This window comes from Ceratotherium simum, chromosome 13 (genome assembly GCF_057802395.1).
Source record: "Ceratotherium simum simum isolate JZ-2026a chromosome 13, ASM5780239v1, whole genome shotgun sequence".
NCBI lineage: Eukaryota > Metazoa > Chordata > Mammalia > Perissodactyla > Rhinocerotidae > Ceratotherium > Ceratotherium simum.
Window position 1 is genome coordinate 49,542,623 of NC_141912.1, and position 14,997 is coordinate 49,557,619.

At 36.0% G+C, this 14,997-nt stretch overlaps 1 protein-coding gene across 2 annotated transcripts in view; it reads right to left on the bottom strand.

The window, feature by feature from the left end:
- The window catches only part of CRISP1 (cysteine rich secretory protein 1), a 31,349-nt gene extending 16,698 nt beyond the window's left edge, over positions 1 to 14,651 (bottom strand). The window contains exons 1-5 of one of the 2 annotated variants that reach the window (XM_087437881.1): positions 14,598 to 14,651; positions 8,160 to 8,231; positions 6,903 to 7,031; positions 3,110 to 3,200; positions 1,782 to 1,930 (exon numbers count right to left, since the gene is read on the bottom strand). In XM_087437881.1, the coding sequence (XP_087294007.1) occupies positions 1,782 to 1,930; positions 3,110 to 3,200; positions 6,903 to 7,031; positions 8,160 to 8,231; positions 14,598 to 14,612 (456 nt within the window). In that variant the 5' untranslated portion in view covers positions 14,613 to 14,651. Of the gene's footprint in view, positions 1 to 1,781; positions 1,931 to 3,109; positions 3,201 to 6,902; positions 7,032 to 8,159; positions 8,232 to 14,597 lie in introns of those variants that run through there. The other variant, XM_004424036.3, reaches the window with a different exon arrangement.
- Between the last annotated feature and the right edge of the window lie 346 nt (positions 14,652 to 14,997).

Consider the following 14,997-nt stretch of genomic DNA (forward strand, 5'->3'; position numbering starts at 1 on the left):
TCCTCCAATGACCCCCAGAGAGAGATTCTATATTGGCATACATCATTAATGACAGCTGAAAGGTCTGGTGTGGTGTCCCCCACAGTGTACAGTGCCAAGCGGTGTGGCGACCTCCAGTCTGCAGCGCCAGATGGTCAACATTCTGGACCCTCTCCTCTACAGCCCACTAGCCCTATATACTGCTTCAAGATTCCGTATTGTCTTTAAGATAGTTCTTTAGGACGCAAGTCCACCATCTTCCAATTAGCTGGCTTTTCACTTAATAAAGTTTCTTTCTCTACCACCATCTTGCCTCTTGATGGTTTGGCTTTAGTCTTATGGCGAGCAGATTGTGCTCTGGACCCTCTCCTCTACAGCCCACTAGCCTTATATACTGCTTCGAGATTCCATATTGTCTTTAAGATAGTTCTTTAGGACGCAAGTCCACCATCTTCCAATTAGCTGGCTTTTCACTTAATAAAGTTTCTTTCTCTACCACCATCTTGCCTCTTGATGGTTTGGCTTTAGTGTTATGGCGAGCAGATTGTGCCCTTTGTGTGGCAACAGAAGGGCCATGTGAGGGCATAGTGAGAAGATGGCCATCTATAAACCAGGAAGAGAGCTCTCACAGAAACTGACTATGCTCCAGAAGTTCGCAGACTTTCAGCCTCCAGAACTGTGAGAAAATAAATTTCTGTTGTTTCATCTACCCAGTCTGTGGTATTTTGTTATGGCAACCCAAGCAGATCAATACAGGTGGATGTGAAGAAATTGGAAATTTCATTGATGTTGGGAATGTAAAATGGTGTAGCTATTGTGGAAGACAGTATGCCAGTTTCTCAAATAATTAAACATACAATTACCATATTAACACCAATTCTACTTCTGGGTATATACCCAAAAGAATTGAAAACAGGATATGAACAGATATTTGTACACTAATGTTTATAGCAGCATTATTATCAATGACCAAAAGGTAGAAACAATGAAAGTATCCATCAATGGATGAATGGATAAACAACAGGTGGTATATACATACAATGGAATATTATTCAGTCTTAAAAAGGAATGAAATTTTGACACAAGCTACAACATGGATGAACATGGATTGAGAATATTATACTAAGAGAAATAAGGCAGACGTAAAAAGACAAATAGTGTATGATTTCAATTATGTGAGGTATCTAGATTAGTCAAATTCATAGAGACAGAAAGTAGATTGGTGGTTGCCAGAGTCTAGTGAGAGTAGGGAATAATGAGGAGTTATTGTTTAATGGGGACAGAGTTTTAGTTTGGGAAGATGAAAAGTGCTGGAAATGGATGGTAGTGATAGTTGCATAACAATTTGAATGTAGTTAATGTTACTGAACATTAATGCTACATAACTTAAAAATGGTTAAAATGGTATTTTCATAATATATACATATATGTATATAAATTATTTTACCACAATAAAAATAAGCCAGAAAGAAGGGGATTCTCTATTACAAGCTACTATTATTTTCATTCCTTACAAATATTGCAAATGTAACTTATAAATGACATTGATTCTTTATGATTTTGTTACTTCCCAGAAAATCAAATGCATAAAGAAGGAAACTAAGAGGTTAAGCATCTTCTCTAAGCCATCTATTGAGGGAATCACATTTCCCTGTGTTCCAAACTATAAGAGGAACTCAGTGGGTCGAGTGTAAGTTTGCAAAAAGTGGGTAGAATGATTTTCCATGGTTCTCAGTCACCTATTTTCCACACATGCTTATAGTCACTTAACCAATGAGTATATTTGCCAGTACACAGGTTACCTGAGTATAATGTTCAATTGTTATGTCATCATCTGTTGATATCCATTCCCCATACTTGAAATATTTAGACTCACTGTACCAGATTCCAATTACATTTGACCATGAGATAGGATAAGATGTCAGATGCTTATTTTCTCCACAAAAAGTATCTGAAAGGAGGAAAAAGGGCAGTGTCATACTCAAAAAACTTGGAAATATTTTACAAGGATACTTTCCTCATTTTTACTTTACAAATGTTTCATTGGTCATCTAAGCAGTGTCTTATAAGAGGAGGCAAACTCAGCCATATCTCTGTTGGCAATTTTCTTTCTTACTAATAACTGAACTTGTTGTACTCAGGTTTGGTAAGAAGGTGACAATAGGAGATGTTGTGCAAGCTTGGAAATCAGATCAACCAACATTTGAGTCTCTGCCACTGCCAGGCTGATGAAGAAGGGTGAAACCAATCAGAGTAACCTATGAGTTGTTAACAGAGCCTGTGGCCTGAAAGCAGCCTCACAGAAGTACTCATCATGCAAGGACCTTGAAACAAACATTTGCTCATTTAGCCATTCACTTGTGATGTGAGCTCTTGACTAAACATGGTATTCAGGTGTGATCTGCCTTTCTCTGGGGCAGCGAAGACTCAGGTTGCTAACTCACAGCTCAACAACATTGGGCAAAGATGCCCAATAATCTGTAAATATGGCCGGAAGACTCACATTGCTAATCACTGCTCAAAAGCATTGGGCGAAGATGTCCAATAGTCTATAAATATGGAAGTTTCATTAGTATTTTAAAAATATTTTATAGTAAACAAGTATCTCATAAATGTTATTAATGTCTACTTGTGTAGGAAGTACTAGCGGCTTTTCTGGAAACTAGCAGTGATTCACCTAATACATGTGCCACGAGATGGACTCATTTTTGAGCACCTAAAATTGTCCTTATGAGCAGCTCAGTACAGTTGAGTATAACCACTTCTTAACTGTATTAGTGTTCCAAAGCTAAACATATCCCCACGGTGATATTATGGGTAGCTGAAATAACTACATAGAGTGGAAACCTTCCAGCTATCCAGCTAATTCATCCAGTCGTCATTGTATTACTCAACTATTCTTAATACTGAGAGCTTTGATTTTTTTCCTCTGATGATCAGAGTCTAGAATTTGAAAATTTGAATATCCAAATTTAAAAATTGATGATAATGAATGAAACAATGCAGTGAGCCACAATTCACTGCCACTTATGGGGCAAATGTAAATATAGACTGGATGACATAAGTGACCGTTGAACTTATCCCTGAGAACTTTTGAGCACACAGGTAGGTCATATAGACATATACCTACTTGTAATTCGCCTCGGAAGTGCATTACTCTCTCTCAAATCACATTGGTTTGATGACACTCGGGCATTCCGTGCAGCTTCTTCACTCCAATTCTACAGTAGAAGAGTAAAATACAAGTAAAATACAAAATACCTGGTTTTATTAGCATTTCTTATTAGAATCAGTTAAGATTCTAGTTTATTGTTTCTAAAAATTCCCGACTAGCAATATCGTCAATTGTATAAGTTAACAATTTAAACAATAATTCTACTCTTAAATATTCTGGTTGGAAGAGGAAGACAAAACTTTCAATTCATTGTTTTAGCTCTTGAATTTACAAAATCAAAATCTGTTAATTATGTTCAGAAGTAGTTTCTCTCTCAGAAGTATTAAAGAATTTAAGTAAATGCTTCCAATAAAACAGACCAGTGTTCGAAATCCATCCCATCACTTTGTGTAGTTTTACCTCTGACACATTATTTAATCTCTTTGAATCTCAGTTTCTTCATCTGTATAATGTGACCCGTAAATCATACCCAATAGTTTGTTCAAAAGTTTTAATATGATAATCATGCAATGCAACTGTGATTACGATAAATCTCATGCTACGTGCTCAATAAATAAATGAGGGCAGTGATTAGAAGCAAGTAGGCAGTGCCACACATCTCCACCTAAAATTATGAATAATAATAAAAAATAATAGCTAAAACTACATGCCAGGATCTGTGACCAATTCTGTCTATTTTCTCATTTTTACTCACAGCAGCTCTACAAGGGAAGTACTGTTATTATTCCCATTTGCAAATGAGGAAACTGAGGCACAGAGATGTTGCATAATTTTTCAGGATAACACAACCAATAAGTGGCAAAAAAAGAATTGGAATTCAGTTTATTCTAACTCCAGCATGTGTGCTTTTAACTCTCAATGTGTGTCCATTGTGCTAAGTTGAAGCATTTTGTTGGGTATACATATCTGCAAGAAAGGTGAAAGGCAGATAGTCTATATCACTAGTTAGGGGACCCTGTGACACATATTCTCCTTAACACACTTTCATCTTTACATTGTGTACATCCACTTAAATATCCCAATATTTCCATGCAGCACATTACCAACTAAAGTTGTGAGTTTTTTACTATAGGCATTTACTTAAATCATTCAGCTACTCTTTAGAATAATTTTTGGATGACACCATAACTTTGATTTTCAATATTTTTCCTGGCATCAAGGAATTTTAACTGATATATGTAGACGCTGCCATCTGTGTTAGTTTCATAGAATTAATCCTCAGGTTGATGAATTTATTAAACCCTGAGATGAATTAAGTAACTCATTAACCTAGGCTCAAAGTGAAAACATGGTTTTGTAGGGTTTGGTTGTTTCATGAAAGAAAAGATGTATTTTAGTAATGGATATGTCTAACTGAAGGAGCAGAGGTGACACAGCATATCCCATTAGGGCATAGGATCCCCTGGCAGTGGGAATACCATCATTGCACTCACTAGTAAAAAAGTCCTCCGTATTATGACCGGGTTACCCAATGATTAGAACTGGAACTCATCTGGCTAATTTACAGCTGATCGCTTGTCATGCATGCTATGAAGCACTACCCAGGTCCCTTTCTGAACCAAAGTACTTATTTCCTCTTAAGTTGAGAGTCCTGCCCACAGATAGCTCTACTGTCTGTTGTCTCTAAAAATTATCTTTATCCATGAACATAATCCCTTCCCTGGGGCAGCCCACATCCCACAGCTAGTAGATGTAGGAACTGTAAGATCCAGGCTACCTCCTTCCAACTCAGGACAACTCAAAAGGTTGTCCTAGTTGTATAGTGTCCTGTGGGATTGGCTGAGGCCTCTGCTGTGACTACATTACAACCCAACTTCTCCATGTATCGATCCCGCTTCTCGCCCTACCTCCACAGGTAGGTGTAAATCTGAAGATTGCTCTCCAATAAACATCCTGCATGCTAATCTCTATCTTAGAGTCTGCTTATCTTATTGTGTAAACCACCTGCAACATTCATTACAGATAGTCTGTAGTTCAGACGTCTTTGAGGAAGCTCTCCAGGATGTTACTTCTCATTAATGTCGGTAAGGTACTCCTTTTTGTGATACATCCGTGATTAAAATCACAAGTGAGTATTCATGGTTATTGCAGCAAAGCCATGAATTCTGGCTTGAACAAGTGGTTCTATTCAATCAAGTTCTAACCCTATGTACAGAAACTTTTTGTCACTTTTGGAAAATCTCTGCCTGGCAGTTGTGATTGGCTCTTCAGCCCTACTATAATTCTATCAGTTCTTTTCTGTCCATGTCCTATGCATTGTTTATGGAACAACTCAACTCCTATATTCCCTTTAAAATCTTACTCAGTTTTATGGTGCATTCTCACCGTACCTTTGCATCTTATCTCTCATATCTTTGCACCTTAGCGCTTGAATATATTCATTCCTATGTAATGCCCTAATGTTTCCTTTATATTCACCTTTAATCCACAATAATAAAGTCTCTGAAATCAGAAACTGTATTTTCCACTTACTCTGTAACTTCTTTAATACCTCCTAGCTACACCTATTTGCTCATCTGGAAACCAAGGAGTTTGGACACTGTTTGTCCTAAGGGAGGTAACTATTTAAGAGCAGGTGCCTGGAGCTGGCCCATTTGCATTTGAATTTGTACTTATCCAGTACTTATGACTTTGGGTAAGCTACCAAATTTCTCTGAGTTTCAAATTGATCATCTGTAAAATGGAGATGGTGGTATTATCTACATCACAGAATTATTGAGAGAACTAAATGAGTTAGTATAACAAAGTTCTAGAAGAGTGCTTGTCAGCAGTAACCATCATGTGCATGTCAGCTACAACATTCGCCTATGATAGCTGTTGATTTTTATTGTTTTGTTCCAATAACACTTTGAATTCTAAGATTATCAAGCGATAAATTTTGAAATCATTTTTCTATTCACTTGCTTCCTCCCCTTCATCATTTGCATGAGGAAGCTGTCCCTCAGAAATACCCGCCAGAGCCTGCACCATGTCTAACCCTTGTTCCTGTAGGCCCATCCAGGGTTCCAGGAATCAGGATAAGGTTTCCCAAAACCTGAGTGATACTTCTGGGAGACAATACATGTGAAGCTAATCATACACCTGAGAATTCCCAGAATTTGCTTTTTTTTTTTTTTTAATATAGCACCTAGTCTGCTCACACAGCAGGTTTATATTGTAAAGATAATTTCTCTCTCCTTTTATGGAACGCAAAGGAACTGGGAAATAAATTCGTCATTATTTGTTTATCTGGCAGCACCACTTGTTTTAGAATCTACACATCTTGATTCGCAGAGTGTCTAGCCTCTGGGCTACTACCCAGTGAAGACAGCTAAGAAATGCCTCTGTAACTTGTTAAACAAAGTTTGCTATACTGACGATACTGCCTCTCAGCGTCAGCATCAGCTGGGAGCTTGGAGTGGTCTCCGCCTTAGATCCCCCGAATCAGGATCTCAGAGAGTGGGGCCCAGGAACCTATGCTTTGCTGCGTTCTTCTAGTGATTCTTAAGCACACTCAAGTTTGAGAAGCACTGTCTTAGGGTACATTGAGAATGAAATTAGACTGAGTTGGGAGTGTTGCTCTGTCATTTACTGTGATTTGGGGAAAGTTGCTTACCTCCTCTGGGCCTCCGTTTCTTCTGCTCCATTATGTGTTTGCTTGTGAAGACGAAACTTTTAGTATATTAAAAGTGCTTAGAACTTAATAAAAACTCAGTAAACACCATGACTATTATTGGCATCATTGTTGTTACTGTTTAATTAATCTTACCATCTTCAGCATGTTGCTGGCTGGTGGAACTACCCCTCTCCTGAGGGTGTTATGTACAGTAACAATTTCCTCTTGGACAGTTGTCAGTTCAGTGAGGAGTGCATTATATGGAACTCTAGCTGGTTTTGCCTGTTACCAGAAAATTATTAATTAGTTTTACTTCTTTTAAGTGGAATTTGTTGTATATATTGCTTGCAGATCTATATGCAATAGGAATTTATAGTTTATATTAAAGAAACAATGATCTACAGCATTTTTAAATTTACAATATCTCATTATATTAGCTTCCATTTCTCCAGTGCTAGTATTGAGGATTTCTGAATGTCGTCTGACATTATACCAGTCTGTAGAATAGTGTACTAGATATTCTTTGATAGGGGTTTTTCAAATTTATGATTGTTACTTTGGGCAATGTTGAAGCACTTTTTAATGGGCAATATGAACCACAGTGGAAGATGTCTTGATATCGCACCTTTTACTGACGGACTTCCCTTCCTTGGTGCATTCCCCACCCCACCTCCTACAAGTGTCATCTTTGCTTCCCGAATAAACCACTCGCACTTGAACATTGTCTAAAGGTATGTGTCTGGGAGAACTTAATTTAAGAGATTCATCATTGAGTACAAAGCCTCCAGTGTCTTCAACTCAGATTCTACATCGTTGTAGAAATCTCAGAAGGTATATCCGTCATTAAGTGACGCATGGCTGCATTGACTCCATTGTTAACAGCTCCTCACACTTCTCTTCTTGCTGTTGGCATCTTTGATTTTATATTTAATTTTTTTGTCTTAAATTCTTATTATACTCACAAATCAGTTCAATTGGGATATTGATGAAATACTTATCTTTTCTGGGTAAAAAAAAAAAAACCAGTATTTTCCCATTTAGTCATGGAAAATGCATGGATAGGTTATAAAGAAGTAATTCCTGCCCTACATTCTTGGCTTTTTTGAATTATCCAGAGGGGCTATAATGAAGTGGGCATGGGCCCATGGAGCCAAACTACTTAGGTTTACTTTCAGGCTCTGCCACTTCCTAGTTATCTGACCTTGGCCACATAACTTTCCTATGCTTTGGTTCCTTTCTCTGTAATACTGGATTAAGAATAGTACTTGCCTAGTAGGGCTACGATGAGAACTAGGTGAGCAATGGGCATAGCATCCTCACGAGAGTGCCTGTAACAAAGTAAGTTCTATTACAGAGTTAGTTCTTGTCCTTTTCTCGAAAGTAATTATGAAACATTCAATCCTCACATACTCTTATGCTCAAAACAGGCAGGAAGCCAGCAGCAGCAGCCAAAAACAAGAAGTGTTTCATTGTCATCCCTGAAAAGAAAAGTAACATAATTTTAGATTATTGTCAACTCAAGGAATAATGTTTTGTAATAAGCCTTTTTTTGAACCACTTTTACATATATTTGCATTTTCTGCAAAAAGAGACCTGCAGGATCAGAACAGGATTTAATACATTAGTTATTGAGAACAAGAGAGGAAGACAGAACTGTGATTGGAAGAATAATAGACTTAATGTCTTAATCTCCAGAACCTTTGAATATGTCACATTATGTGACAAAAGAAAATTAAGGTAGCAGATGGAATGCAAATTGCTAATCAGCTGACTTTAAAGTAGGGAGATTATCCTGGATTATCCATGTGAGCTCAATGGAATCACAAGGGGACTCAAATGTGGAAGAGGCAATGTCAGTGATGGATCATGAGAAAGACCCGACCAGCCATTGCTGACTTTGAAGACAGAGGAAGGGACCATGGGCCAAAGAATGCAGATGACCTCTGGAAGTCAGAAAAGGTAAGAAAATGGATGAGACCTATTTGGACTATTGACCTCCAGAACTGTAAGATAATAAATTTATGTTATTTTAAGACACTAACTTCATAGTAATTTGTTACCATAGCAACAGGAAACTAATATAAAAACACAATAAGATTAGATTTGAATTCTCTATTCTACAGAGAAGAGGTGTGATCTTGGTACTAGAAATTCATGCCTATGACTTAGAAATATTCTGTAATATCTGATCCTTCTGCTAAGAATGGTTGTCATTTTGAGTCAGGCAAATCAGAGTGAATATATCCTCTCCTTTATTTCTATTTGATGTAGGTTGCTGACTCCAGAATATTAATATGTATGAGTTACTAAATTTGATTGGCACCTTCTTTTCACAATCTGCCAAGTTTATTTCTGAATCCATCCTGCTTAGTGGGAAGCAGAAAAGGCTAACAATTTTGTTCTCATTTTAAAGAAAACTCTCAAAGAGCAGGTTAGACGATTTGTGCAGAATAATACACACAATGTGGTTTGCCATTGCTCTTAAGCTTCCCCCACCCACTGCCAAACATGTTTGATATGAGGGGAATTCTGTGAATTCTTTCAGCAAACATACACATGCAAATAATCTCTCCTTTATCCCTCTTTTTTTCATCTCTTTCTTTCCCTTCTTTTCTTTCTCCCTCCAAAGTGTCACATACCCTCACACCCTAAGATTTACAGTAACATAGTGACATAGATGATGAAATATGCATCCTATTCTCTTATTTTATCCTCAAAAAATCCAGTAAAGCAGATAATTTTCCCCTTGAGTTAACTGAAGAAAAAATAAAATAAAAAAGGAACTTCTGAAATATAGTAGGTTGATATATACACACACATTAATATTTAAACCCCCCACACTATAACACTGTATATATATGTATGTATGTATGTATGTATGTATGTATGTATGTATGTATCTATCTATCTATCTATCTATCTATCTATCTATCTATCTATATTCACTGAAGTCTTATTATTCAAGTTAGGTCCCATTATGAGGCTGTTTATAATGACTGTTGTTGCATTTTTCTGAGGGAAAAGTTTTGGAGGTGGTGTGTATGCTCATTATCTTAATTGTTATGATGTTTCATGGGTATATGCTAACATTTACCTCAATTACACCTCAGAAAATTTTACCTGTTATAAAAGGTTTAAGAAATACCAAAAAAATTTACCTGATTCACACCAATCAAACTGGCATTGACAATTTAGATTTTTTCTTTCAAGCCTTTTTTTTCTTTATGTACAAATTCAGTACTTAGATAGATTTACACATAAACACATCATTTATATAAAATATTGTGTTCTATTTCTCCCAGACTTTCTACTTTTATTATACATTCATTATGAGCATTATTTTGATAATGTGAATAACTTGTAATTTACTTAAGATTTTGGCTAAAATTTGATTTTAAGCTATTAATATTTTTCTGTATAAGTAATATTATTATGAATATTTTAACACAAACACCCAGCCATTTTTAGGATTTTTTTTTTTCACAAATTACCATAGAGTTTGAGCTCCAGAACTGAAAATTGAAATCTTTGGCCTCTTTTCTTTTAAGATGATATAAATCTAACTTTACTTCTAAGTGTATCTGATACATAAGTGATTAATAAATATTTAATAAATGAATTTATATTTGTACAGTTGAAATAATTGGGTACTTTAGACATACACGCACACATGCACACACACATAATCTGTTAATTCAATACAGTGTGGTATAATAAAAATCATACTGATCCTGGAATTAAAATACTAGTATTCTATCCTAGATTCTCCTATTATTTATGATGTTGATAAATCCACAAGTTCTCTGAAAATCAATTTCCTTTTAAACAGAATGAAATCCAATATGTTGAAGATACAGATGGCATTCACATTTATAGGGATGCATGACACAACCAGCTCTTTAGAGTTAACTATCGTTCTTCTTTTCAGAAGGCTGCAATCTGCTTAATGGGATTCATAATCCAAATTTGAAGGCATACCATATTTTATAAACAGACTGTAATTAATACTGATAGAAGGCCTTTGAAAATATATAGCATAACTTATGTTATTAAAAATATGTAAATATAACCTGGTTATTTTACATACAGATACAGTATCTTTCTGCTGTCATAAATGGAAGAAAAATTATTGTTTTATAATAGAAGATGCATAAGGAATTGGATACAATATTGTGTCTTGATGATTTAATGCCAGAATTTATATCCTGTACAAGAATTGAAAGCAAACACAAGAAAACTTATTGCGACCTCTTGAGAGTGATTACGGGACAATTAGTGTCAACTGGGGTTACAGTTACTTTAGCATGTTCGACTCCTCCAAAGAACTTTGGTCAAAATTAAGGGGAACTAACCTGAAGAGTAAGTGCTAAAACAGGACCCTCAGATTTTTAAGCCCAAGATTTGGCTTGGAGTCTATGAATAGGTGGAATGTGTACATTTTCCCTAAAACTCTGCAGAGGACAGGGGCTATTAGGAAAATAGAAGGATTACCTTTGTTAACCTAAGGTTCAAATATCCATTTGGAGCAACGGAGTCAAAACATGAAAGTAAAGGTTAATACTTGGGCATCAGTAGTACATTAAGCATTTTAGAATGAGGATTGAATCCAGGTAATTGTGAAGGTATCTCTGTTGGCCCAGAATTATTATGAAAGTACAGACTTTGGGCTCTGGGATAGTCCTCAGAGATAGTCCGAGGGTAAGTGAAGGGATGGAAAGCAGCAGGCAATAGGCAGACATCTTGGCACACAGCGAATCCTGCAGAAGTAACACAGGTGCAGACATAGAGATTAGAATTGGACAGCATGACTCGGAGGTTGAGTAGAAGTCATGGGGTTTGTCGGCCCAGGGCAAGAGACTCTGGGGACCCAGGCTGAAGCTTTTTCCCTGGAGAGTTAAGACAAGGCTTAGTCCCAGCTCCCGGACCAGGGCCAAATCTCCAGAGTGCTTTTAATGATTCTCCACTGCCTAGAGGACTGCAGATCTAGAAACTAAGTAGGCCATTTTAACCAAGGAATTATAGTCACTTTTACTCAGGTAAAGGCAGTTTTTCTAAACAGAAGCATTACAGAAGCAGCAGAAATATCACCTCTTTGACTTTAGCATCAATCTCTACTCAACACAATCATTTCATACACAGTAGGCAATTTTAAGCCAAAACTCTTAAAATATTTTCAGATAATAATACCAGAAACTTCTCACACTGACTATTTAAATTCATTTTTTTTACATTTCTATTTCAGATTGTATTTCTTGTTATTACATAAACAGAATATGGATATTTGCAAGTTAATATTTAGCATGAGGAAAGATCAAGAATGAGGAAATAAACAGGAGAATTGAGTACGTCCTTCTGGCATGCCGTTGAGAATGCATTCTCATGTATTAAATTGTTAGACCATGACCTTCTCAGAAAGCACGTGCATGAAGAACAAGCCCTTCCTTGCCTTAATCAAAGAATTCATAAGAATGAACTCTACAAGAAATACATCGTCAATCCTTTTTATCTTCTTTGCTGCAGTGAATTCGTTAATTTTTTGAAAAAAAGTTTTAAAAGGTATAACTTACATTTAGTAAAGTACATAAATCTAAAGTGTACAGATTGATAAATTTGTAAATATAGGTATATACCTGTGTAACCACCACTAAAAGCAATATATATAATAGTTTCAGAACTCAAGAAGATCCCTGGTTCCCTCCTCCAGTCAGTAACTCCCAAGAGTTAAAACCATTCTGAATTCTGGGTTAGTTCTATCAGTTTTGAAAGTTCATATAAGTAGAATATATTTTTTATATCTTTCACTTAATATAATGCCTATGAGATTCATCCACGTTGCATGTGAAGTTTTTGTTAATAGCTGTGTAATATTCTACTGTATGCAGACAATATAATTTATTTACCCATTCTATTATTATTATTTTGGTGAGGAAGATTGGCCCTGAGCTAACATCTGTTGACAATCTTCTTTTTTTTGCCTGAGGAAGCTTGTCCCTGAGCTAACATCTGTGCCAGTCTTCCTCTATTTTGTATGTGGGATGCCACCCACATACAAGCCACAGCATGGCTTGATGAGCATTGTGTAGGTCTGCGCTTGGTGTCCAAACTCCCAAACCCTGGGCCACCAAAGCGGAGAGCGTGAACTTAACCACTATGCTACTGGGCCAGCCCCTACGCATTCTATTATTAATGAACATTTGGTTTGTTTTCAGTTTAAAGCTATTATGAATGAAACTCCTATCAACATGTTATCCATACCCATATATCTTTTGGTATATATTATTATTCACTTTTTAAAAAAAATATGTATACTCAAGAGTAGAATTATTAGGTCATATGCCATACATATGTTTTCCTTCAGTAGACAGTGTCAAATATTTTTTCAAGGCAGTTATAGAATTTATATTTCCACCAGCTTCAGATCCTCACCCATATTTGGTATTCTCATTTTTTAAAAAATTTTATACGTTATGTTTGTGTAATGGTATTTCATCACAGTTTTTAATTTGTGTTTGTTTAATGACTGATATTGAACATATTTTTATATGTTTATCAGCCACTTTGATACCATCTTTTATGAAGTTTCTGTCAAATCTTTTGCCCGCTATTGTAATTAGATTGACTGTCTTTTTCTTACTGGTTTGTAGGAATTCTTTATATGTTTTTGATGTGATGTATTTGTCAAATGTATGTACTGAAATTATCTTCTCTTAGTCTGTGGCTTATTTTCTGAACTGTCTTAGTTGTATCTTTTGTTAAACAGAAGTTTTTAATTTAAATATGTCTAGTTTATCTTTCTTTCGTAATGGTTAATGCTTGTGTGTGTGTGTGTGTCCATCTTATTTAAGAAATTTCTGTCATCCCAAAATCATGAAGTATAAAGTTATTTTCTTCTAGAAGCTTGATTCAACATTGATGAAATACTGAAGATGAACAAAGCTGGAGGACTCATACTATCAGATGTCAAGACTTACCATAATGCTGTAGTAATTAAGACAGAGTATACTAGTGGCACAAGTGTAGATCCATGGACCCATGTAATATAATGAAATACACAAACAGATTCATGCGTACAGTTAACTGATTTGGGACAATCCATGAAATGCCTAGCCACTCCCCAAGGTAAAATTTGAAACTAGTCTGCTTTCAGTTATAAAAGAGAGAGAGGGCCACTGTCTATTTGAGTATGATTGGCTGGCTGTTTTGGGACCAGTGTCTTATAGTTCATAACATAAAAGATGCCTGCCTTGTCGTGTTAAGATCTATATAACTACATCGTAATTGGCCCTACATGAAAAGTAGTTTCTTCTTAGCCCTGCTACAAGAAGTTCATGAGAATGATCTGAATAAGCAATACTACTTTACTTTTGTATAGTATGTCTAAGTTTATTAATTCTTTTATTAAAAGCATGGAAATAACTAACATTTACTTTTAGATTATAATGGATAGTGTTAAGATAAGACTGCATATAATCTCTTATTTAACATCATAACAATGCTATTAGGTAGTCATTTATTATTAATATTACTTTTAAAGTAAGTAAACTGACAAAGACATTACATAACTTACCCAAATTCACGCAATTTGTAAAATTCAGTGTCCTAATGAGAACCAGATATCTGGCTACATAGTACGTTAATGCCTTTAAACAACACTCCACAGAGAAGATTTGCTCTATGAAGAAGTCAGTGCAAGGAAAATGCTTGTAAGAGATCCAGGAATTTATAGCAGACCAAGGACAGCAACGCATAATAGTCGGAACAAATCTATAGCCTGTGAAGATTACGCATCATGATTGTGGATACATTTCTAGTTTGTAATCCAGCATCTCATCAGTGGACCTCAGCAGCCTTAAACTTCCACATTTGGAACAAGCTGCCGAGATCAGCTGCATGATTCAGTGGATCCACAATCAGATAGCAAGAGCCCTGCAAGGGAAAATGAGTCCATGGTCCAGAAAAGAGAAGCAACTTACCAGCTTTACCACATGCATGCATGCATGCATTCACTAAATATTTACTGAGGTATTAAAATGAGCCATGCCCTCTTTTAGACACTGAGGATACATAGAATAACCAAACTTATAAACTGCACAATCTCATGAAATTTGCAGTCTAGTACCTGGCATGTAGTACATAACAGTGCATTTATAGCAACTGCACTGTAAGTGTCAGACAGTTTGAGATTCTGGGAATGAAAAGATAAATAGTCCATTTTCCTAAGGAACTTCTTGTTCAATAGGAAAACTAC